At 31.1% G+C, this 25,150-nt stretch overlaps 3 protein-coding genes across 12 annotated transcripts in view; 2 read left to right on the top strand and 1 right to left on the bottom strand.

Annotated features, from left to right (window-relative positions):
• The first annotated feature begins 5,420 nt into the window (after positions 1 to 5,420).
• On the top strand, positions 5,421 to 8,347 carry LOC105423722 (uncharacterized). The gene is made up of 3 exons (XM_011633581.2): positions 5,421 to 5,519; positions 5,641 to 6,786; positions 6,991 to 8,347. The coding sequence occupies exons 2-3, from the start codon at positions 5,872 to 5,874 to the stop codon at positions 7,261 to 7,263; spliced, it is 1,188 nt and encodes a 395-aa protein (XP_011631883.2). The 5' UTR covers positions 5,421 to 5,519; positions 5,641 to 5,871; the 3' UTR covers positions 7,264 to 8,347.
• A 660-nt stretch (positions 8,348 to 9,007) lies between these two features.
• On the top strand, positions 9,008 to 10,299 carry Psf3 (DNA replication complex GINS protein PSF3). Its single transcript, XM_011633647.2, has 4 exons — positions 9,008 to 9,203; positions 9,518 to 9,662; positions 9,734 to 9,863; positions 9,931 to 10,299. Exons 1-4 carry the CDS (start codon positions 9,098 to 9,100, stop codon positions 10,156 to 10,158), a joined length of 609 nt encoding a protein of 202 aa, XP_011631949.2. The 5' UTR covers positions 9,008 to 9,097; the 3' UTR covers positions 10,159 to 10,299.
• The window catches only part of Hnf4 (Hepatocyte nuclear factor 4), a 35,435-nt gene continuing 20,546 nt past the window's right edge, over positions 10,262 to 25,150 (bottom strand). For 8 of the 10 annotated variants that reach the window (XM_011633587.3, XM_011633586.3, XM_011633582.3 and 5 more), the window contains 6 exons: positions 19,150 to 19,348; positions 18,907 to 19,001; positions 18,473 to 18,618; positions 17,397 to 17,673; positions 13,642 to 13,800; positions 10,262 to 13,112 (listed from right to left, as the gene is read on the bottom strand). In XM_011633587.3, coding sequence (XP_011631889.1) covers positions 12,637 to 13,112; positions 13,642 to 13,800; positions 17,397 to 17,673; positions 18,473 to 18,618; positions 18,907 to 19,001; positions 19,150 to 19,348 — 1,352 coding nt within the window. In that variant the 3' untranslated portion in view covers positions 10,262 to 12,636. Of the gene's footprint in view, positions 13,113 to 13,641; positions 13,801 to 15,505; positions 15,534 to 17,396; positions 17,674 to 18,472; positions 18,619 to 18,906; positions 19,002 to 19,149; positions 19,349 to 25,150 lie in introns of all 10 variants that reach the window. The other 2 variants (XM_089074827.1, XM_011633583.3) reach the window with 2 other exon arrangements.

Genomic DNA, 25,150 nt, shown 5'->3' with positions numbered 1-25,150 from the left:
ATAAAGACAAGAGAGAGACATGGCACGAGCAAGTTTCACAATATATAAAAAAAATTTTCAGCTGCACATATTATCAGAAAATAATTTTAGAGGCTTTCTTTTATTTACTGATGTGCATTGCTGAAAAGGAGAAAATATGTATTAAATCTTTCAAAATTTTTTTGTCCACTCAATTAAAAATTGACACGGTCTTCCCGTGTCCATCGTCATTCGCAGTATGTTTTGCAGCGGGTTTCTTATATTGGTCACATCTGCAGAAAGGAATTGTGCAGAATAATTTTACTAATGATGATCTGAAGAAAATACAATGCACAGCTTCGCTTTGCACGAAAATTTCTTCAAAGTTTCAAGAAATCGACACCATTGTATGCACATATGGTTCAACGATAGTATGTACGATGCATTACGAAAAAGCGCTCTATAATACTTTTAATATGCCGGAGATGATAATTTTGCTTGTCGATTCGAAGCAGACACAAAATCTACAAGAACATATACAGCGAATAGCAATGAAATTAACTATAAACGATGATGATGAATATACCACCTCTGTTATTGGAATCTTTGCTAAACAAACCACAACAGCTATGCAAATATTTGAAGAAATTGGTACTATCCAAAGAAATAATCAACTGAACGCTATAACAAGATATGAAAAATTAATGAATCAACAACAGTTATTAAAAGTATGTATCATGATAAAAGAACATTACAAATGTATATATATATATATATATATATATATATATATATATATATATGTATATATATGTGTGTGTGTGTGTGTATATTTTACTAAATATTTTTGTATATCTTGATTTTATATCTTATAATAATTCTTTATTTTTAATTTATAATAATTATCTAAAAGTTTATTCATACTTTGAAATTTGGTTTTTACAGAACGTCAGTTACGCGATACAACGCAAATTACATTTTCTAATACGGCCATTCCATGATACTCTGAATAATATTTGCTCAATAGCGCAGAAGCATGATATGTTTGCAAAATGTACTGACATCGGTGATGGTAGATACGCATACGTACTGTGTGCTACATACGTTTCAGGAAGAATTTTGGCTGTATCACAGAAACTGGAATTAGCAGGTTTTGATGTCACGGAAACTATTTTTTCTAAATTCGGATTGAGAATTGAGACTAACGTTCGCCTTTAGTAGGACAATTGAAAATTATTATAAAAATAATAAGTTACTTATAATGATTATACGTAAACGAAAAGAACAGATTTGCTAAAGCATTTAAAAGTTTATCCAGATATAAATCTGAATATAATTTTGTTGAATCATCAAAATTATTATGTAAAATGCTTAAGCATTTTGCATAATAAACAATATTGCAGCAATATTGTAAAAATACTTGATTGTAATCAATTTGAGCGTCTTAATACATAAGTATTTTGATAACTCAACAATATTACAATATTCAAATCTGGACAAATTCTTTAGATTCTTTAATAAAATAGTTTTTGTGTGTAAAGTTCAGTTTTATCAACAGATTAATTCTTTTCAGATGAATTCTTTTACAATTTAATGTATACAAATATTCACAATTTGTACAATTAATTTAGCAAAAATAACAAGATAAAAATAAATACATTTATTTATATATGTATATATTTAATATGTATATATATATATATATATATGTGTATATGTATATGTATATAATGTATATATTATTGTATATTATTGTATGTATATATTATGTATATATTATGTATATATATTATGTATATATATATATATATATATATATATTAATATATATATATTTAAATATATATATGTATATTTATTTTATTTATTTAAATTTCGTGTAATAATTATTGTTCCCTTTTCTCTTTTTTCTTTCAACCATCTTTAAAAAAATTCTAGAACTTTTGGTCGCATGAATGTTATTGCAGAAAGTAACAGACGCTGACAATCACATGTTATTAAATTCCTCTCTCAATCTATTTTGTTTTAGTTTGACCTATACAGATATTCTTTTACATCACTTTGATTTATTTTATTAAGTAAATAACAAAATAATATATGATTTTTATGCATAAAAGTATGTATTTATATTTCTGAGTAAAATATTAATAAACTTTATGTAATATTGTAATTTGACTCCCGAGACATTACCGTGTCTCCTGATAGTAATAAACTTAATTTAGGATTGTACAACAAATAATGAAGGAAATTAAGATAATTATTATAATTATAAACACAATTGAAAGTTGATATATATTGGATTACATTGAAATTTATTGACTAACAAATTTATATGAGTTAAATTTATACAAGCTCGAGAGACTGATATTTTTGCTATTACTAAAAATACTTTAATAAATAATGACGGTTTTTTTATTGTTTATTATTTGCAAAAATAGTTGAATTTAAATTATCCGCACCAAACAAGTGGAGTTTATTTGGAAAACACAGTACACTTAGCCACAGTGAAGTGGCACCTGATGTAGAACATAACTCATTTATTCAATTATCGATGTTTGCTAGAACTTTATAAAAATGAATTTTTCTCAACTAAATCTATGTATACTAAATCTATCTATACTAAATCTATCTATCTTTTCTCAACTAAATCATCTTCAATGTGCTTTTTTTGAAAATTCTAAGTCTTTGTATAATTTGCAATTTTTATAAAATTAAGAGAAAAACACACATGACAAAATTTTACACTTTATTTTTTTCTAAAGATTTGCGTCATACCAACCAGCAACAAATAATTATAAGCTTTCTTGCATTCGCTCATTCACTCTACCGATAAAGGAGCAATGCGTATTCAAGATTTCAAAATTCATTTATCTACTCAATTAGAGATAGACATGGATTTCCCTTGTCTAACATCATTCACTGTATATTTCATAGAATGTTTCTTACATTGGTCACGCAGAAAAATGTTCACAATACTTTAAATATTTTTGATGATGATCAGCTCTCCAGATAATACGATCATCAGCTTCACTTCGCGAGCAACTCTCTTCTGAGTTTCGGAAAGTCGATGTAACTGTGTGCACATATGGTTCAATAGTAATACATAAGATAGAAAATCGTAAATCGAAAATCTGTGAGGTCATTAAAATACCGCACATAACAATTTTGCTTATTGATGCAAAACAGAAACAAAATTTACAAGAACAAATGCGAAAAACAGCAGAATTAATAATTACATATCCCCGCCAATTATATCATCTCATCGATCTGAGCCATAAAATAACAAAAGCAGCCATCACTGGAATCAGGATACTTGAAATTAATCCTAATTGTGAACAAAATTGTGTGGAAAATACTGAAATACGTATATAACGTAGAAACCAGTTTGATAGTAAGTCGTATTACATAAAATTATAAACGTATTATTTCGTTAAATATTTTTGTGTCCTGATATATCATTCTCTCATGACTCCTATTTGTAATTTCTTGTAATTATTAAAAAAAAATTTATTTATATATCAATATTAACTTTCTGCATTTTTCTTCATCAAAAAGTATTCAATTCTTTAAGAATATCGAATTTTCATTCGATGAAATTTGCACAATATATATTGCAACAGATATATGTGGATTTACCGAGAAATATATTGACATCTGATGCAGATACTTATATATAATGTGTTCGTCACACAGACAAAATCATTACTCTTTCACACATGCTGAAAGAAACGGGTTACAGTATGCAAACAACTTTGGCTAATATTGGCTTGAAATTTGAGTAGTATCAAAATAATACGTTTTTGAATAATTTTTATGTATAAAGGATTCAGAATAATTAATAATTTTGTATATTACAAAATATAATTATTTAAAATCTAAAAGCATCCGCAAAAGCATAAAAATATTTTTACATGTATTGTGAATAATATTTATATTTTATTTGTAACATAGATTTAAATGCAAGATTCAAAGAAAGGAAACAGCTTAATCTCTATTCTATATTCCAAGAATACATAAAAACTCTGCATGAAAAAAATTATTTTACTAAAATATTTAAAAATTTGGCCACATACAAATTTAAAAATAATTTTGTTGAACCAATGAAATTATTACGTAGGATGACTGGTAATAATCTGTAGGAAGCATATAATAATTCTATACAATATTATATACAATATTCTATACGATAATTCTACAATTTTTTATATTCTGGTAACTAATTAAATATTTTACATAATTATTCTGATAACACAACAAGATTATTTTCAGATCTGCTCACATTTTTAGATCTTTTTATGAAATTGTTTTTTCGTATAAAACTTTCAACTTTATTAGCATATTAATAAAAGATCTTTTACAATTTAATATAAATATTAATATAAACTATACAAATCGTTTAAGCACTCTCAAAAATAATAAGACGCAAATAAATATATTTGTATGTACACATATACTTTATGAAGCAATGATTATTATTTTTCGATTTTAATTGTCCTTTCTAAATCAATTCCTAATCGCATAAACATTATTACAAAAAGTGACAATTAAGCTAAGAATTACATTGTATAATCAAATTTATCCTGTTTCATTTTAATTTGCATACACAAGTTCATTCACATCATTTGGATTTATTTAAGTAAGTAACATGATAATAAATTATTTTTATGCACATAAAAGACTGCATTAATATTTTTGATTAAAAAAATTTTAATAAAATACTGTAATTGAACTGAATTTTCATTTCAATGAAATTTGTATAACGGTAAATAAGTGTGGATTTACCGAAAAATTTACTGACAATGATGCAGGTAAATATACATATTTATAATGTCCACCAGAAATGTTTGAAACGATCATTACCGATCTCAATTAAAAGAACTAGAAGGAAAAGATTTCGACGTCAAGAAAACGGCTATAGCTTAGTGGAATGACACTTACAAGCATAATTCCTGAAAAACATTTATCTGTGTTACATCATTTTCAAATACAGATAATGTAGGAAATGCGGAAATTAATTGATGATGTAATATTCATATAATTGATACTGACAAATAAAATAAGGAGTATCTTATATATTATACGTTATAAGCAAAAATTAATTTGTATTTTTTATGATCCGACTTCGAATATAAGTGTTTAAAAAAAAAGAATTTAATCTTTATGCTGAAGACGGAAACCCTTAATTTAAAACTTATTAAAGACTTTTTTACAACAAATTTTAAAAGTTTTTAGCATATTGATTAAAATTCACTCATATATATATCAATTTAATAGAAATGTTAAAGTAGTATCTATTTTTATTGTGACTCGATGTATACAGACAATTTAAGAAACGTCAAGAATAAATAGATTGATAAATATACACGGATCAAATGTTGTTATTTTTCTCTTTTAACTGTCCTCTAGAAACTTTAAAGAAATACCTGATCGCTCGAATATTACAGAAAGTAAGTAATTAGACGAGTGTCTAATGTCACGATAAGACATACTTAAATTTCTCTCTTAATATTCTCTAAGTTTTAACAGAATTTTCTTCACATTACTATTATTTGCCTTATCAAGTAAGTAACAAAGTAATAAATAATTTTATATGTATCAAAGCACATAATAATATCTTTAAATATCACTGAAATTATCCATAAATTGATATAAAATTGTAATAATTATAAATACTTAATTCAGAATTACAGAACGAAAAATTATGAAAAAAAGAATGTGATTTTTTTGTTGCAATTACAAATACCAGGACAGAATTGGAAACGGATATTTAAATATTGAATTACGTGGAAATTTTGACTCTCCAATTTTTAAATTTTTATAAATTTATAAAAATATATATATTTATATAAATTAGGGAGACAGATATTTTTACTGTTGCCAAAGGAATATTTAGTGAAAATTATTATTTGCAAAATGATTGAATTTAAATTATCTGTACCAAACAAGATAAGTTTATTTGGAGAACACACGTTGCCATTCCGTTATAGTGGTGTGGCAGCTGGTATAGAATTACGTACAACGATATCATTTACCGAATTATCAGACGTTAACAAGATCGTTATAATGTTCCCTCAAATAGATTTATATTTTGACAAACCTTTAACGGAATTTCTAGATATTTACAATACTTGCATATTGAATGAAGACAAAAGAGAGACATGGCACGAGCAAATTTCACAATATATCACGGCATCCTTCAACTGCGTATATTATCAGAAAATAATTTTAGAGGCTTTCTTTTATTTACTGATTTGCATTGCTGAAAAGGAGAAAATATGTATCAAATCTTTCAAAATTTATTTGTCCACTCAATTAAAAATTGACACGGTCTTCCCGTGTCCATCGTCATTCGCAGTATGTTTTGCAGCGAGTTTCTTATATTGGTCACGTCTGCAGAAAGGAGTTGTGCAGAATAATTTTACTAATGATGATCTGAAGAAAATACAATGCACAGCTTCGCTTTGCACGAAAATTTCTTCGAAGTTTCAAGAAGTCGACACTATTGTGTGCACGTATGGTTCAACAATTACACATAGGAAAACATATATGGACGGACGGGCAATAAACTGGGCTATTTTTAATATGCCGGTTATGACAGTTTTGCTTGTCGATTCATATCAGCAACAAAGTTTAGAAAGGCAATTACAAGAAATAACGATCAAATCAACTATAAATCCAAATGGTATTGAACGTAAGATTGCACGTCTTAACGACCAAACGATAATAGCTATGAAAATATTAGACGATATTAGTTTTATCAAAGGAAATTTCCAACTTAACGCTACAACAAGATTTGGAAGATTGATAGATCAACAACAAAGATTAAAAGTAAGTTATATATGTAAAAAAAAGACATACAAACGCGCGCGCGCGCGCGCGTGTGTGTGTGTGTGTGTGTGTGTGTGTGTGTACACACATATATATATATATATATACATCACTAAATATTTTTATATATCGTTCATTTCAATATAACTTTTTATTTATGATTTATCGTAATTGTGAAAAGTCTGTTTTATTTATTTTTTACAGACTGTCGGTATCGCAATACAAGAATTACTTGACTCATTAATTTCACACTCCCATAGGATTTTGCGTAATATTTCCTTAATAGCGCAAAAGCATAATATGTTTGCAAAATGTACTGACATCGGTGATAGTAGATACGCATACGTACTGTGTGCTATGTACGTTTCAAAACAAATTATGGCTATATCATCAGATTTGGAAGAAGCAGGTTTTGGTGTTACGAAAACGACTTTTTCTAAAGTTGGTTTGAAAATTGAGACTGGCTTAGACTTTTAGTAGAAGACTAAGGATTATTACGAATAGAATAAGTTATTGTAACGATTATATACACAGAAAAAATAGTTTTATTAAAGTGTTTAATAATTTGGATCTGAAAATAATTTTTTTAAACTATCAAAATTGTTATGTAAAATGTTTAAAAGTAATGACGATAATTGTAAAAATTTGTAATATTTTAGTACCAATTTAAATGTGTTACATAAGTATTTTAATTCAACAATATTATTTTCAAATCTGTATCTGCCCAAATTTTTAGATACTTTAGCAAAAGTGTTCCTTCTTTGTATAAATGACATAAAAAACTTAATTGTTATTTATGCTAACAAATTTGACGAAGTGTTTTTTTTTTACGTTTATTATAAACAGTATTTGTGTTTAACTTATATTTACATAATATAATTTCAAAAATATATAGAAAAACTAAAATTCAAGCTTTTTTAACAGATAAGTGAAGGATCTCTTACAATTTAATAAAAATATTAATATAATAATATTTACAAAGATTCATTTATAAAGACAAACATGGATTTCCCTTGTCCGGCATCATTCGCAGTATGTTTCGCAGGGTGTTTTCTACATTAATCATGAGTACAAAAGACTGTTCACAATTCTTATTATTTTTGATGAGAATCTCCAGATAATACGAAAATCTGCTTCACTTTATAAGCGAATCTCTTCTGAGTTTCGGAAAGTCGATGAGATTGCATGCACATACGGTTGAATAGTAATACATAAGATAGAAAATCGGAAACCGAAATTTCGTAGAGTTAAAATATCGCAGATAACAATTTTGCGTGATTGATTCAAAACAGATACAAAATTTAGAAGAACAAACGCAACAAGAATTAATAATTATGTATCCCCGCTTTTTTTCTTGTATTATCAAAATGATTTATTTAAAGTAACGACGATAGCATCACTGTAATCAAAAAAATTTGATATTATTTTCAAAATTAATACACTAAATGCTGTCTCTCTGAAGAAATATTTAGAAAAGTTTAATATTACTTTGACAGTAAATATTATTACATAAAATTGTAAATGTGTTATTTCGTTATAAATATTTTTATGTATATCTTCATATCATTGTTTATGATTTCTTATTCGAAATTTCTCATAATTATTTGTCTTTAAAGTTTATTTATATTTCGACGTTCGTTTTCTGCAGAAAATTATTTCTATTCATCAAAAATTATTAATTTTAATAAGAGCATCACATCCTCATCTGAATGAAATTTGCTCAATAGCGAATAAATATGGATCACACGGGAACTACACTAATATTGACGCAAATAGATATGCATACATATGGTGTCATCAAACAAACAATTAGCAAAAATTATTATTCTATCAGAAGAGTTGAAGGCAAAAAGTTTCGATGTCATGCTAACGACTTTAGCTAATAGCGGCTTGAAATTTGAACAACATTAAAATAATAAATTTTTATTTAAATTATTACATATAAAAATTATTAAGTTTTATATATATATAATTTATTTAAAAATTTATATATATATATATATATATATATATATATATATAATGTTCATGTTCATGTATAAAAATAATAATAAATCATAAATTTAATATTATATTACAGACTGATACTTTTTTAAATTTGATTAGATAACAATTATTTTTATCTCGTTTTTAATAATTTATTGATAATAATACCTCTAGTCGATATAAAATGATTGAATTACAAAAAGACTTATTGAAGTGCTCCATAACTCCATAAGAGGCGCTGGTTGTCGATCAATAGATGCAATCAGATGCTTTAGAATGGTCAGAAACTGTTTGAGATGTTTAAAACAACATTGAAACAGCAAGAATGACGTTGTCCTACAGTTACACGCCGGATTATTTTTCTTTGACAGATATTTTGTGTACAGAGGAACGGATATCATGCAAAGTAGAAGTTACGCTACCTCGTTTGGGTAAGCTGTCAAATTTTATCACATCTTTGCTAAAACACTATAATTTATTTATGAGTAATCCATATAAAATTATAATAACACAAACGAGAGAAATTGTATTCTTTTTAATTTACTGAAAGGTATTCTGCATTGTTATGGCTATTAATTAAGCTTTTAAATTGTAATTGATAAAAATTATGATTAAGTTTATCGATTAAGGATTAAGCGTTTTCAAAACAAAAAACGAATATTTTATTTCTAATATTATATTTATTTTCTATAGAAAATAGAATAGTTTATTTTTTTTATACAATTGTTCTGTATTATACAAATAGGTTTTTTGGATCTTTCTTCCGAGTCAGAAGATCTAAAACCAGGTACAAAATTGGAGCTTCCACTATGGTTGGCACAGCCACTGAATAAAGTAAAAGAATCAATAGTTAGTGTAGATATACCTAAAACGTATAAAGAAGGATACAGGTATATATATTTTATAAAATTATTTTGTCAGTCTCAAAAGAAATTCTCTAACAATTTTATATATATTACAGAGAAATTTTATTGGCAGATGCCTGTACTGTTGTATTGAATAAATGGAATCCATATTACTATGAATTGGGAATGTATTTGAGAAAGTTCAACAATCGCGATTGTGAAATGATAATTGACAGTTTATTATTAGTAAGTGGCATTTTATTAATTTGAAACCATTCGTTAATTCATTTATTACATTCTATATATCTTTCAGACCTTCAGATCGCGTTTTAGATTAGTTATGGACTGGGCACAAAATCCTGTTTCTGATCCAATGCTTAATAATTTACTACCAAGATTAGAGAGAGACTTGTTTCTCACAGGCAGAAAGGCTAAGGAACAATTAAATGAATGGTTAAGGAAAGGTTCAAGCATTATCAAAACTTCACAGAGCGCTGTAAATCTTAAGAAACGGAAACGAACAGACTATGAACTAGATTGAAAGGTGCACCATGTGTGGTATGTGTGATAAAACAAATTTAAAATATAATTTTATACTTACGCAATATAATTTTTTATACGATTGATTAATATAACCAATACGATTGTAATATTAAATAAAATTTTTATTGCCTTACAATAATGTTGAAACTACATATCCCGTTATTTAATGATACAAATATCTGTAACTCTTGCCACTTATTAAATAATAAAAATTTGATATATATATATATATATATATATATATAAAATTATATATTAAATATATAATATATATTTTATATAATATATAATTATATATTTTTTAAATTATATATATTTTATATATATTATATTTATATATATTAAAATTATATATAATTAATATAATTAATATAATTAATATAATTTTAATATATACATGTATGTCTCATATGAAATCAGTCACATTCGAACTGCCAACAATGTATAGAAAGTCATACAACAAAAAGTGATAATATCTATTTCACAACCCATGACTAAAAATTGTTAAAGTAACTTAGTATATATATATATGCAATGAAACGCTTATATATTACACTTCCCAATGGAATTGTTTTTATTATTAACAATAATAATCGCGCGCATTTTTCTCGCACTACTTCTTATATTAAACGCTAAATCTTTCGTACAAAAATATAAAATATATATTTGCCGGACTAATCGCCGTAAAAATCTACATCTTATATTAAAATATGTCTTTTTTTTTTATATATGTTGTGAAACTTCGTTCATATATATATATATATATATATATATATATATATATATATATATATATATAAAATGAATGACGTACATGTCATGAAAAATCGTACAAAATTTAATAATGCAAATATGACGTATTTAATTGTCACAATAATATGCAATTATAATCAAATTTGAATAAAGAAACGAGAAATTATCCTGAGTTATAGCACTCCTATAGAATTATCTGTTGATTTTGATTATCTAACATGTGTACATGTAAGACCTTTAGATCAAGGATTAATTTTATCAGACATTCTAAGTATTTTCAAAATGGAAGCAATTCGCTATTCGCTGTTTGAAGTCATACTTGCATGAAATTATTCTCATAGTTCCGATTGTTACGTATCATAATTATAGTTCCAATCCCCGTGCGATCGATGTGCGTGTTTATTGATTTATGTACTACGTCATACTTCGTACTCATTACACTTCTTTATCGTTAACTTGTTATCTGATTATTATGCTATTGCTTTCTATCCGGCCATAATGTCAGTATTTTGACATCTCACTAAAATTTAATTAATATTTCGATAAGATGCACTAGCCATTTGTGATTAAGCACAGCTATAATGGACTGGCTTACCGTTCGACATTCGCACGCGCAAAATGGCCAACGCGTGTGCACCCTTCATCACTATGCTACTAATAGTAAATTGCATTGCAATGGCGCACTTTTAATTTTCCAGAGAACCCGCACTCGATGACGTTAGTGCACGTGTCCCGATAACTATTTTAAGATTATCTATAATGTTTAACGCTTAATAACAACTATATTTGGAATGTTATACATATTATTACAACATCATGCTATTTACACTACTACAATAACGCTATGTGTCCGATCAATTCGCGAACTGTGTGTCTATGTAAGCAGAATAATAGAGAAAATATTTCTTATATTACATTTGACATAACGTTTCTGCTTACTCAATTCGACTTGCAAACATACTTCTGTATGTACAAAAATTTAATAGTCGATTATGATCTTATTTTTTACTCTCTAAATCAGGATTTAAAACCCACATTATATCGCTGAATTTCGAATTCCGACTTTATAAAATGCGGAAAGTCTCAATCGTTATTAATGTTAGTCACGCACAATAGAAATGCTACAGTCTGCTGTGACTGACTATGACTGTGAAAGCTAAGAATCATTTTTCATGCACCTATAGGAAATCAAACTCACCGAGATTGAATCTATTTTTTTAAATCTTTGCTCTAAGTTAGTCACTAATTATTATTATTGTCAATTGCACTGTTGTATTACGCGCAACTCTCCTCCTAGTCCTAGCCCGGTTTCGGAAATGATCTGAATATTGTCGCAACAATGGTAGTAGCAAGTAGTGGCAAGATACGATTTTATTGCTTATCACATTTATCTTGGTCAGCGATCAATCGTTATTTACAGGTGCGGGCCTTGGCTATCTTGGATTGCAACTAGGAAACATGCCGCGTCATTAAACTTATAATCATATAAGCCCGGATACCTTCACGCTAACTTAACACGTTAATCTTTCTGTTGCGACACATGCTAATCTTTTGTCTCTTTTTCTCATTCTCGTCCTTTATTTCACGGAACAACATCAACGATCACGTTTGATTCGACGCTACGACTAACATAATACACGCTGCGTAGAATTTTATTAATTGAGCAACTGTTTGAGCAGAACATCATTAGTTATACAGCGGTGAGCTCAGCTCCCGAAGTTAGTCAGAAACTGGTCTCGGGCTCAAGGCTGGGCTCCTGTTTGAAGAATCTGAAGTCCTCTTGATTTGGCGTAAGATCCCTCAGAATCATGACGGGCATCTGATCGTTTTGTGGGCTTAGGTTGCCGGTGTTGGCTGGCGTCAAGGGGCTGCTGGGGCTCTCGTTGCTGCTCATGTAACTACCCGGGGCAGTATTCGAGATTGGTAAGGACGTGGCGGTGCCGTTCATTTCCGACGTCGTGCCGCCCAGGAATATCTCTTGAAGCAGATTATCGATGTGCGCCACTCCGAACAGCCTGACGAATTGGATCTGCTCGACCATCTGCCACGAGATCGACTGTAGAGCCGGAAGCATAAGCAGGATATCGCCAAAATGTCCTGGCAGATCGCAACGATAATCGCTGATGTGATTCTCAAGCTTTATCTGGATGTTGTGACGTAGCTCTCGGACCGTCTTCTGATCACTCAATCCTTTCGCGTCTGCGAAGAAGAAAAAAATATATAGCGAAGAAGCAAAATTATTTCTAATTATAAGCGGCGGTTATCTCGCTTATAATTCGAGCATTGTTCACTTGCAATGCAACGCCTCTTCGCCGACTCTGAATCATTAATTGTAAATTGAATGGACGAGTAAAGAGATCACGGCGCAATATTAAATTAATCGGCTAATCGAGTCTTGACGCATCAAGGGAATTGGAATTGGAGTATGCAATTTTTTTCTTCCCTGTCTCATCGACATCTAAATAAGCAATGATTTGCGTTATTTATTCAAGCTCAAGCAAGCCTAGCCCAGGCAAGGCGTGATTGTCTCAACGAGATCGAATTGATCGCGAATATTTGCGAGAACGAATAGAGATTATTGCGAGCGAAACACATTTGATCTATATTAACGGCACGCATTTGTTATCAATCGCACGCGGCAATGTTTTTCTATTCCGCTCGCATATGAGTAATCGCGATTGTCGCGCGACGATCCTTTCTGAATTGAGCTTATAAGCGGAACACTCACTCGGATCAAAGAACACGATGGCTTTGAGAAAAGCGAACTCCGTGTCGTCGATCTTGATCTTCTGAAACGGTTTTACCAACTCGTCCATCACCCTGATGCCCACCTTGCTGATGTCCAGATCCTGCTGGTTGCTTCCCTCTACGAATTGCAATGATATTACTGATAGGCGCGATTACACCGTTGTTCTTTCGTTCTCATAGAAAACTGAGTCCGGTGGAAAGAGAAGAGAAAAACAAAGGAATCTCGCAGATATTACTAAGTTGATGCGAAAGATCTGTCGTTTTTCAAATTTCGTATTGGGTAAAGCTAGAAGGAATCTCTAAAAAGAAAATTGAAAAGTTTGCTCTTGCATCCTCGACTTCGTCGAATGTTTTGTTTTTTCTAATTTTATTTGATAAATATTATCGGATAAATAAAGATCTTCTGCACCAATTCGTAACGCTAAACCAAACATTCATGCTTCGGCATGCATTTTAAAGTGGCACACGAATTCCGGACTCAGTCAACCACCTAAGCCCCGTGATCGTGCAACGACAAGTGAAACATCCAATTAATAAGTCAGTAGATTACCAATGCTTTGCGATTCGTTATTACATTATGAAGCGAATATAAATTTTCCCTAGCTGAACTTGAGTTAGGGGCTGTAAACATTTCGACATAATATCCATATTATCCAAAATTATTATTATTATTCGCTGTAAAAGATACTCTTTTAGAATCAGCCAAGAAGAAACGGAAGTTAAAACGGAGCTAAATCAATTCTAGCTAATTCAGCAAATAGTTATCTTTCATGCCGATTAGCCCGAATCCGAATTAACAAAGAAATTCGTAGAGTTAGCTACGGTTTAAGATTCAGATAATTTATTCGGATGGCTCAGATATTCGAACTTAATTCGCAACAATTCAATGAATTATTTATATCCGAATATCAATAAATCCGAATATTATTTACAGCCCCAGTTTAAATCGTTATTCTTATCGTTATTCTTTAGTCGAAATCTTCAATAAAATACTTTTTTAGCAAAGTTGAAACTTAATTATCAAAATATTGCTTCATATTGTTTTTTTCGCGTTATATTATTATATTCGTGTGTATTTTGTTTTGATAAAATAACGATTTTTTTTTTATTCGTATTTATATTTATTATAATTCATCATTCATCATATTTATCATAATTTATCATGAAGATTTCCAACTAAATGAATCACTTCGCGCATGATTTTCAATACACCACTTATATCCTTCATTAAATAAAATTAATCACAAGAAGTAATAATATTCCTAAGAATGTTTTACATTGTAAAATGCGATTATTTTGTGACAAGATAAATGATGTGACGCAGTGTTTCTTTTATCAGTCGCGTGATATATCGATATAATGCATCTTGTCCTTGCGGCAATAAAATAACAGATTTCGAATAGAAGGGAATATTGTATTATGAAATCATCCATCTGTTCCATAAATTTCATCTCCAATTTACAAAAATTAAATTTATGCATCATACATGCATATACATATTATTTTATATTTTACACATCGTGATAGATAAAAGGAAAATAATTGAAAGCGCGTCTGCGTCGAAAGAAAATTGCAAGAAAATTAATTCCGAGTCAACATTGATATTTTCGCATTTTTTATTCAATACAAACACGTGTAAGACGTTTACGTGATTAGAATTACGTGGATATTTAATTATATAAATCTATAAAATTTAAACTAACACAGAGAACATATTAAAATGTCAAATAATTGTAACATAATTAGGATTTCGAACGTAACGGCGACGTTTCGTAAAGAAATGAACAAAGGAAATGAGAAGTCTTGCCCATGCAAAAGATGTGTCTCTATATCTCACGACTCACCAGATAAGTCCAGAATGCGAGGAAAGACCTACGTGTTTACCGATAAAATATTAAAATATTATGAAATCGTTAACATACGTACATTTAACGTATATACTGAGAAGAAAACAACGAACCAAAACTCATCCGAGTCGAAGAAACTCATCCGAGCAACTCTTCTTCTTTCTTCGATGAGAAACAGAATATAATGAGTAACATTTTTTAATTTTATTACGGGATTATGATGAAATAGAATAACAAGATATTTTGATAGAAGCATCGTATAAGAGACCGCTCGATCATGAATAACGGCATAATGCGGCAGTCGCGCATATGTTGACAACGAAATTACGTAAGCAAAAAGGTGAAGGTCGCAGTCGAATTGACTTTTAGTTTTTAGAAGAAGAGGCTCTCTTTCGAACGAAAAAAAAAAGAAGCTAAAACGTAGGCAGCGCTCTAACAAGACGGATATCTTATCCCGTTCGATAAAGAATCTTTATGGTATTTATACCGTAAGATAAGAACCACTTTATGATATTTATACTACTGAAACGTTTCCGAAATATTATACATGTTTGAGAGAAAAGCTACACTTACATATTTATGTACATATTTATTTATTTCAATTCTTTCAAAACAGAATATTTATTAAGAAACGAAAAAATGAATTCTGAATACAGTTTCTTAGTAATAGCCTTTTTATTAATTTCTTCTAAATTCTATTAATTCTATTAAAGTAAAGAAATTCTATTAAAGTAAAGAAATTCTATTAAAGTTTCGAAACGTAAAGATTTGAAAATGCGACTCAAAACAGAATAAAAAAAAAGAATATATTTTTAAAATATTAATATATTATGCTTATTAAAAAGTCTCTGTTTATTGAAGTCATAGTGAATTATAATATTGAAACACGTGATTTTTTTCTGCGTTATACGCAGAAATAAGTTAATCTTTATCTTCATCACATTTATTTTATAATATAAATTATGAAGATTCTTTTTTAATTTATGAATTAATAAAATAGATATGAATGTTGATAAGCCGTGATGAAATCCGCTTCTATTATAAAAAAAACAAATATATGCAAATTGAATTATATATGTATATTCATTAGTGAAAAGAATATTGTTACATTTCATCAGAAAAAATTAATTTATTTCGTCTTAATATATATAATTCAATATGGTTGCAGTAAAATTTATCTCTTAAAGACAAAGTAATGTCTCTTCTATTATAGTGAATACTGAATATAGAAGCATTCTTTAATTTCTATTTATTATTTCTTGCAAATGTTTCATATTTCATACATTAATTATTATTGTTGTTCGCATCATATGTAAGGTAAACATCCGAAACGCAGCGACTCAAGACGTTTGCGCAACATGCGTCAGGAGAAAACTGGTCAAGATTTGCCTAATATTCATCTTGCTACTTGAAAACATTCACCTTCATCCGTTTTAAGGAGCATTACTAATCCCAGAGAAACTCCAGAGAACTCCTCAAGCACGTCTCCTTATATATACGTTCCCCCATTATATTAATAACATTATTTAGACAAAACGCAAAGACAAAACGCGGCGTACAAATGTTAGAAACAAGCGCGAACGGAGCAGGCCGGTGTCGAGTGGCACTTATAAAATTTGTCGATAAGGCGTTTTCACGCGTTTTCAAAAGTACGAGTCTCAGAGAAACGAACATCTGAAAATGCTGAAAAGCCGCGTTCGATGAGCGGCCCAGGCTCTCCTTTCAGAAATTACATACGCGAAACACCTTCCGTGCGATAAAAATAATTTGCACGGGTAAATTCGGAATTTTTTACGATCGACATCAGCGCTTGCTTCGCCTCGGACAAGAGAAACTTAAGAAGCTACAAAAACCGAATTCTAGGGAGATCTCGGCGAACTCTACGTACCAGGACAGTTCCTCATGATGATACAATCGTTGCCGAGTAGTAAGACATCCGTGAAGTTCCTACTGCGTCTCGCCACTCCCAGCAACAGGTGTTCGCCCGCGTGAGCCCTCAGCAACGCGACCTGGTCGTCCAGCGACAGTGCCTTGAACTCGTCGAAACACTTGGCCCACTCGATCAGGATCAGCAATTGCTCCTTCATGCTCTCGCACACGTCGTTTATCCCAGCTATCCGTTTCGTGCTGAGATCAATCTCGATTGGACTGTCTGGCTGCTGAAGCTACATGAATTGTCACGTGGCGTTGCAGTTATTAAAAAAGATTCTAATAATATTCCAGTTATTCAAAAGAAAAATATACTATCTATATAAAATATACATCTATTTCACATGTACAGAAATGATATTGGAAAGATTAAAATATATCGAAATTTTTGTGCCCAGTCTTACCCTCGAGATGTAAATAAATCGATTTAGATGCAATTAAATTTAAAAAAAGTATAAAATGTTACGTTATAATGTGTCTATGATGCAAGTATTGTAGATTTCTGAAGTAAATACAGACTTAAAATTATAATAATTATTAATAATGCAAAATAAAAAATTTAGAATCTTTCTTTTTTTCATATCTAATAAATCATAATTAATCACACCTAAATGACTAACCTGGAAAGTAATTAAAAAAATAATCTTGAATCGAAAATAAATTAATTTGAATAATCTAATTTAAATTGTCATAAAAGAATATGTAAAAACCTCTTAAATTCTTCTTGCAAATATCTACTATAAATTTAAAAAAATATAGTTTCACTTCAATCACGCTTCGTTTTATGATTCATGCGGATATAAAAATAGTATAAAACTAAAAATAGTATGAAAAGTGAATCAAGAATCATCAAAACCGTCGAATTTAATAAGGAACCAATAAGTTTCACGATGTTCCCATGACGAACGACAATGGCAAGCATTGCACGGCGTTGAAGGAAGTAAATGAATTGATTGATACGCCGAATTTTGCATACGAGTGTTAATGAACCAAGATCTATAAATATTCTATTTAATCAGAGGTTAAATCACTCACCTCTAACCCGCCAACTTGTTTGCTGAGCATTTCGGCGCGTGCATCCGCTTTTACCACATCCTCCTTCGATGGGCCTTTATTTTTATCAGGCGAATCCTCGTTGCTAGGTCGTCGACAACTTATCCGATCCCTCTCATTTTGCACGGCTGTTAAAATTATCAGGAACTTTTACATAAATTCCTACTTTTCGAACATAAATAAAAACGTGGCTGTAAAAATTAATCCCGTACAAAAAAGTAAAGTTCGCAAAATTAAGAAATAATGAGTATTATGAATATTATGAGTATCATGCCATATTAATTACGATATGCGAATATATAAAAATTAAATATACAAAACAAGAGTTAGAGTTTATATGTAGAGATTCGTTTCTGCAAATATGTTTTTTAAAGTCAAAATTTTACAATACGCAATGGATTCGCAAGAAAACTCACCCTCTTTCTTCATACCGGCTCTGAAGCATTTTCGTAATCGGCAATACCTGCACTGATTTCGCTTATCCCTATCGATCGGGCATTTCCTTTGAAATCTGCAATAAAAAACAAGTGCTTTTCCTTTTGAAGAATGGTTCGTCTCGCTCTCAGTTATCAGACCCGCGCATGCCACTAAATCGTCCATCAAACGGGCGTACGCCGATCTATCGTATTTCTGAAATGTTGCAATACAAATGTGTATACCTGCATGTGTACTGGTGATTTTTTCTAACAGATCGGCGGAAGAAACCTTTGCAACCATCGCAAGACGCAGCGCCGTAATGCTTTCCCGTGGCACGATCACTGCATATGGCGCATGTCTGCGAGAGGGCGGCGTTGACTCCTGGACCAGGAAGAGCCAGGACGGGACCCGCTACTCCAGCACCCATGCCCATATCTGCATCTGCAATATAAAAGAAATCCTCTCTTTATTTTACTCCGTCTTGCAATGATTTATATGGATTGATTTTCGCATTTTTTAAGAGTGACTGCTATTAGTGATGGTCATTCGGCTTTTCCCTGAAAATTTTTCAAGCATTTCAATTGTGTAAAAATATTTATATTGTTTTGCATTTAAAATCGAAAATTCTTGAAAAACTTTATAGGTTGCAAATGCTGGAAAGTTTTGAAAATTTCGAATGTAAGAATGTAAACTTTTTTCACAATTTTTTTGCTCGAATATATCTATGTTAAAACATGTATAATTCTTAAAAATAAATTTGTTATTTTATCGTCTGCATAAAATAAAAAGTTCGAGATAATGTAAAATTTTATAGCAGAAAAAATGTATTTCCGAAACATTCACAAGACTTTCAAGATTTTTAATAATTTTTTTAATTCTAAATAATATTCAAAATAATTCGATGCGATGCGATTTCATTATTAATTAGAATAGATGTAATATCGAAAATAATCGTAAACTTCGATATCAGATATTAAAAATATAAGATTATGACTACTAAGAAAATATTTCTTGATAGAAATTAACCTTCTCTTGTATAATATATATGAGTTAGGCATTAAAAAAATAGATAAATATTAAGATGAATTAAATCAAAGATGTGCGTTAAAAAATAAATTAGATTTCCCGGTAGTGATTATGCCACATTCAATAAATGTTTGCGGCGTGAACAATTCTGGATTTTAATAACAGTGGATACACTATGTCGTCGATACTGGGTCAGTAGGGGTTAAGTATGCAAATCGCCATGGACCTTGAGAAAATGCATACGACGATAATATAATGTAAGTGATAAACCGCTTAGCGGCATATTTAACTAATACGAAGGTAGAATTGATTCGTGCGACGTACGGGATAGGTGTTACAGAATTTTCCATCAAATAATTCCATCGATATCGAAAAATTCCAATTGTTTTTTGCTGATTTAGAACTTATATTCATCATTAATTATTATATTTATTATTAAAAAACTTTAAAAACTTTAAAAGATATGATAATAATAACTTTATAATGAGATTTCAAATATGTCATTCGCACAATGAAATATTGAAAATTTATAAAAATTCATCGATTACGTATGGAAAAAAATGCTCTCGTAAATAATTTCAACTCTTTGGTTTTTCGTTCTTTCTTTGATCGATGCAATTATTATTAGGTCATTGCATTACGAAATGTCAGATTTCGAAAGTTACATAAGATGATTTTATAAAGTAAATGTGTTTCAAAATAATATATATCATATGCATAAAATTAGTATATTATACTCTAAATTTTCATGTTTTAATAATTAAATAATTAAATTTTAAATTTTTCCAGCTTTCAGTGTCCGCCGCGTAAATTTAAAAATTGTTATATCCAAACAATATTTTATGGGATTAATTTCTTGTCTCTATTAAAAAGAGTTTCATAAATTTACGATTTGCGAATAAAATTTTATTTTACTTAAATAAAGTGTAATTTTCGTTTAACAATTTTAAATAATTCAAAGTAATTCAATAAAATGTAAATTCCGATTGCTAAATATGAATTCTTATAATTATTCTTATAATTCTTATAATTTCCAGAGAACCGGTGACGTAACATCGACATATAGTGCAAACGGATTAATACCTCGCATGAACATTTTAATTCTAACTTTTAATTAACTCTCGTGCCTTCAAGAAATATTAGATGTATATATTACATATATCGCGCAAAAGATGTCGATCCAAGGTCTTAGAATAATTTATAATGTGCGATGTAATAAAGTTAATTATATGTGATACTATTTTGCTTCGTTACTCTTCCCTCCAACGTGAAAATTTAATCAACTTCCTCCTATTTATTTTGAATTTGCAAAGTAGATGCAGACCAGTATTTATAATCGTGAGAAATATTTGCATCTATGTTAAATTGAACAAAAGGAAATCCCCAACACGAAACGGACCTGATTAAAAATCACGATACTGCCTCTCTCCCCCTCCCTTTAATGATTTCCGACATTATTATCATCATATTGTTATTGTGATAATATAGTTGCTATTCAGATTGCATATTTTCAAGAAAATGTATGTCGTAAATATCGAGAAGATTTATAAAGTTTAAATCTGCTCCGCATGACTTTATACTTTTTTATTTAATTATATATTAAAATATAAAAACCATGTGATATACAGAATAAATAGAAGGCATCGCTTTTAATGTGATAAAACGCCATACATGCTAGGGCTAATAATCAAATCTGATAATGTCAAACAAAAAATAAGCTTCATTAGCTTCATTAGCCTTAGTGGAATTTCTGTTTGAACGCCACATACGAAAGCTTATCGTTACAACGAATGTGACTAGGAAATATCCGGTTTTATCGGATATATTGGATCTAATCTTGGAAATGGTAAAAAAGAAACATTCAGAAAGAATTCATTCATTAGATATACCGCAGATAAGTGGTTTATTTTGACTTTTTGCTATCGCAAAATTATGATTATATTCTTGGCTTGAAAAAAAAAACGTAGTTTGTCAAAGACACCTTGTAGAAATTGCGTATCGTAGTGCTATATACGTAAGAAAATGACGCAGCAAAATGACGCGGCGCATATGTTTTCGAATAAGATTATAAAAGCGAATAGTCTGGAAGTATACGGTGAAGAAATGTTAACATTTGACTAGAAATACTACGATATATTTTTAGTATATTGTAAATAATTATATCCACGAGCCTGATTATATTCTAAACAGACATTAACATTTGTTTTACATATGCTTGAAATAATAAATAAATTGCGCTCTAGTAAAAAAAAAATATATAGATATGTTCCGTTATAATGTTCCAAAAAGTTATTCGTTTGTATCACAATTTTACGCTTTCGAAATTTACGTTATTTAAATTACGCTGAAATTATTCTTAAGACGTTCAACTCGCTTTTCGCGGAGAATAGTATATTTCGACTGTCGTCATCCTTGATCTTACAGAGCGTGTCACGCGACAGATTTTCTTCGCTTGCGATCTCCGACTTCCGATCTCTGCGAGCGGAGAAATACGGAGCAGAACTATCGAAATCGCTTGCGCAACAACTACTTATCGGCTTATTAAACGCGTTTCCACTTGCGAAGGAAGGCAGGAAAACGCGTATGTAACGAGATGGCAATTATAATTTGCAGCATGATTATTCGGGAGAAGGGGCACACGGGAAAAGCATTAGCGTACAATGTGGTACGTGTCGTTTGTATTATCGACACACACACACACACACACACACACACACACACACACACACACACACACACACACACACACACACACACACACACACACACAGCAGATTTACGTATTAAATTTATTTCTGAAGATAATAACTCACATTCACGTTGGATATTTTTACATTAAACATAGAACTGCAGAATTGTTTTTTTAAGATAGACTTATACTCTCTGAATGCGATTAAATTTAATGATATTTTCCTATAAGTTTATTTTATTAAATAATAAATTATTTATTACGTATTATTTCTTATTTAAATAATAATCTACCATTAAATCTTTTGGGATAATTTCAGAAAAATTATAATTTCTGCTCAAGCCTAGAAGCGACATTCACAAATTCAAAATTCAATATTTTACGGCTGAAAGTAGTAAAGTATGAGTGTAAATCAACCGAGAAGATTTATTTTAAGTTACAAGAGAATTCAGTATAACATGAATATCATAAATAACATTTAGTAAGCTTGTTCAGACTGTAGCTCATAAAGCAGGCTAGACGAAAAGACAGCTCAAGGAGAAGATTTACGAATATCTACTATTTCTTCTTTGGACTTGCCAAATTTTTCATACAAAAATATTTCTAATGCATTCTGTGACGTAATTTTATTTTATTTTTTTTTTTTCTTAGTGAAATTCTTTTTTTCTATCTCGCATCCAAATCTCTCTTTAAATAGACATTCAGCGAGCGATTCGACCGACTCAACGAGGCTTTGCAGAGGCAAAGGAATTCAGGAATTGCCATATTATATAATCCCACTTCTCGTTCGTTTTTTCAATGGCAACCCCGTTCGACATGTGCTCAGCGGTATTCACGCTCGCTCAGCATAATTACACAGCACGATGGCGCTTCCCGAAATAGCTGCCGACCGGGATAATTGCCTCGCCTTGTATCTATCGTTTCCACGACCTTGGCATTACGGCAAGAAAATGGGTAAAATATTATCAGATGCACCGATAGCACCCCTTACACCAACCTTCCCTCCCCCCCCCCCCACAGTACCAGTCGAGACAGTACCAGTCGCGAATTCTGAACTTTGGAACGACGGCGGCGATGCCGCGGCGCGAGTACACCACCAGTCTGTCCGAGATCGCAATTTCCCGAAGACGCTATTATCGCGTAGACGAGATGGAGCCTACCGCAATGTGTGCCAAAGTCTAATGTGCGCCTGGTGACCCGATTGTTTGTGCGCGCGCGCGCGCGTGCACGCACGCACGCACGCCCGGTTCACGACCGCGTGCGTGATCGTGATGCACCTTTAAGAAACCCGGCCTGATAGAGCCATTTACGCGCGTCTTATCGGCGCCTGTGAGCGTAATCTGCAACTCTTAACGGCAGTATCGTTATTGTTATCGTCGTTGCTGCGCAGTTTTTCCAACGTTTATATTATACCTTGGCTTAACGACAATGTAACGACACTGTCATTAAGAGTTGCAGCCTGGGCCACAGTCGAGTTCGCACATCTCGCAAATCTCGACGATGATTCATGACCCACGATCGTTAACGATTACGATCGTTTGTTCTGGGCAACATGTTTGTATTTCCCAAAGGAAAGTGATACGAAACACTCAATCGGAGTTTCTAAGTCGATCGCGAGTCTCTTAAATGAAATCAGGGGACGGATAGGAGAATCAGATCTCGCGTTGCGAGAAAAAAAGGAGTCGTCGCGACGAAGGAAGTGATTATCGCGTCGCACAGAAAAATGCGGTGTCTACAATGAATTCACGTCAGCTATGTTACATGTACGCGGTTTTCTGTGTCATCTTGCGTCAGCAGATCGGTACTTTGATAGAACTGTGGTTGATACGATAATCTTGAACTACTCGAATATTGAACTACCAGAGCCAAGAAATTTTCAAAAATATTTGTGAACTCTAAAGATTAGCGATAAACCTCTTCTTCACGATTCGATTCCTCTTCCGCTTTTTATCCTCTCGGCTCATCATCTCCTTCCACCGTCGCGTTCGCTTTCGTAAGACGCGAACGAGGTATAATCTCATAATAGTCAGTTTCGACAGAGACACGCATACAGGGGCGCGTTAATGAGTGAATGAAATTTATTGAAACACACGGTATTGCCTGGAGTCAAGGTCCGGTCGAGTCGCGACTGTATCTCTCCTCTCGCTCCCGTGCGAGGCTATCGTATTACAAAATCGCGCGTACTTACTAGTCGCTCGGGCTTCTCTCATTTGCGCGCGCGATCAACCGTGTTACTTGACAATACCATCGAAGAGGCGCAACAGGTGCAACGTGAGCGTCAATAACATATGCGGATGATCTCTGGAGGTCTCCATCGATCTAGCGAAAACATTTGCGCCTATGCGATCATCCGCGCTCATTCCTCGCTCATCCTTCACCTATCCTCATCTCGAGGACGCTCTCATAGAGCTCGATGCTTAGAAAGACGTGTGGCAGTCGGGCAAATATCTCACGTAAATTAAAAAGTTCGCGCACGATTTCTCTACCATTGATAGAGGCGCGATTGACAATAGGAAGAAGAGAGGTGA

This window comes from Pogonomyrmex barbatus, unplaced genomic scaffold (genome assembly GCF_055798465.1).
Source record: "Pogonomyrmex barbatus isolate J1 unplaced genomic scaffold, ASM5579846v1 scaffold18, whole genome shotgun sequence".
NCBI classification, from domain to species: domain Eukaryota; kingdom Metazoa; phylum Arthropoda; class Insecta; order Hymenoptera; family Formicidae; genus Pogonomyrmex; species Pogonomyrmex barbatus.
The sequence above is the reverse complement of the archived record's forward strand: the minus strand, read 5'-3'. Positions and strand labels throughout refer to the sequence as shown.

What these genes read in the sequence shown, in the direction of transcription:
- LOC105423722 (XM_011633581.2), top strand. Translation starts at nt 5,872, where the DNA reads ATGATTGAATTTAAATTATCTGTACCAAACAAGATAAGTTTATTTGGA. An exon ending in ATCAACAACAAAGATTAAAA is followed by an intron (nt 6,787 to 6,990) that starts GTAAGTTATATA and finishes TATTTTTTACAG; the next exon opens with ACTGTCGGTATCGCAATACA.
- Psf3 (XM_011633647.2), top strand. Translation starts at nt 9,098, where the DNA reads ATGACGTTGTCCTACAGTTACACGCCGGATTATTTTTCTTTGACAGAT. An exon ending in ACGTATAAAGAAGGATACAG is followed by an intron (nt 9,663 to 9,733) that starts GTATATATATTT and finishes TATATATTACAG; the next exon opens with AGAAATTTTATTGGCAGATG. An exon ending in TAATTGACAGTTTATTATTA is followed by an intron (nt 9,864 to 9,930) that starts GTAAGTGGCATT and finishes TATATCTTTCAG; the next exon opens with ACCTTCAGATCGCGTTTTAG.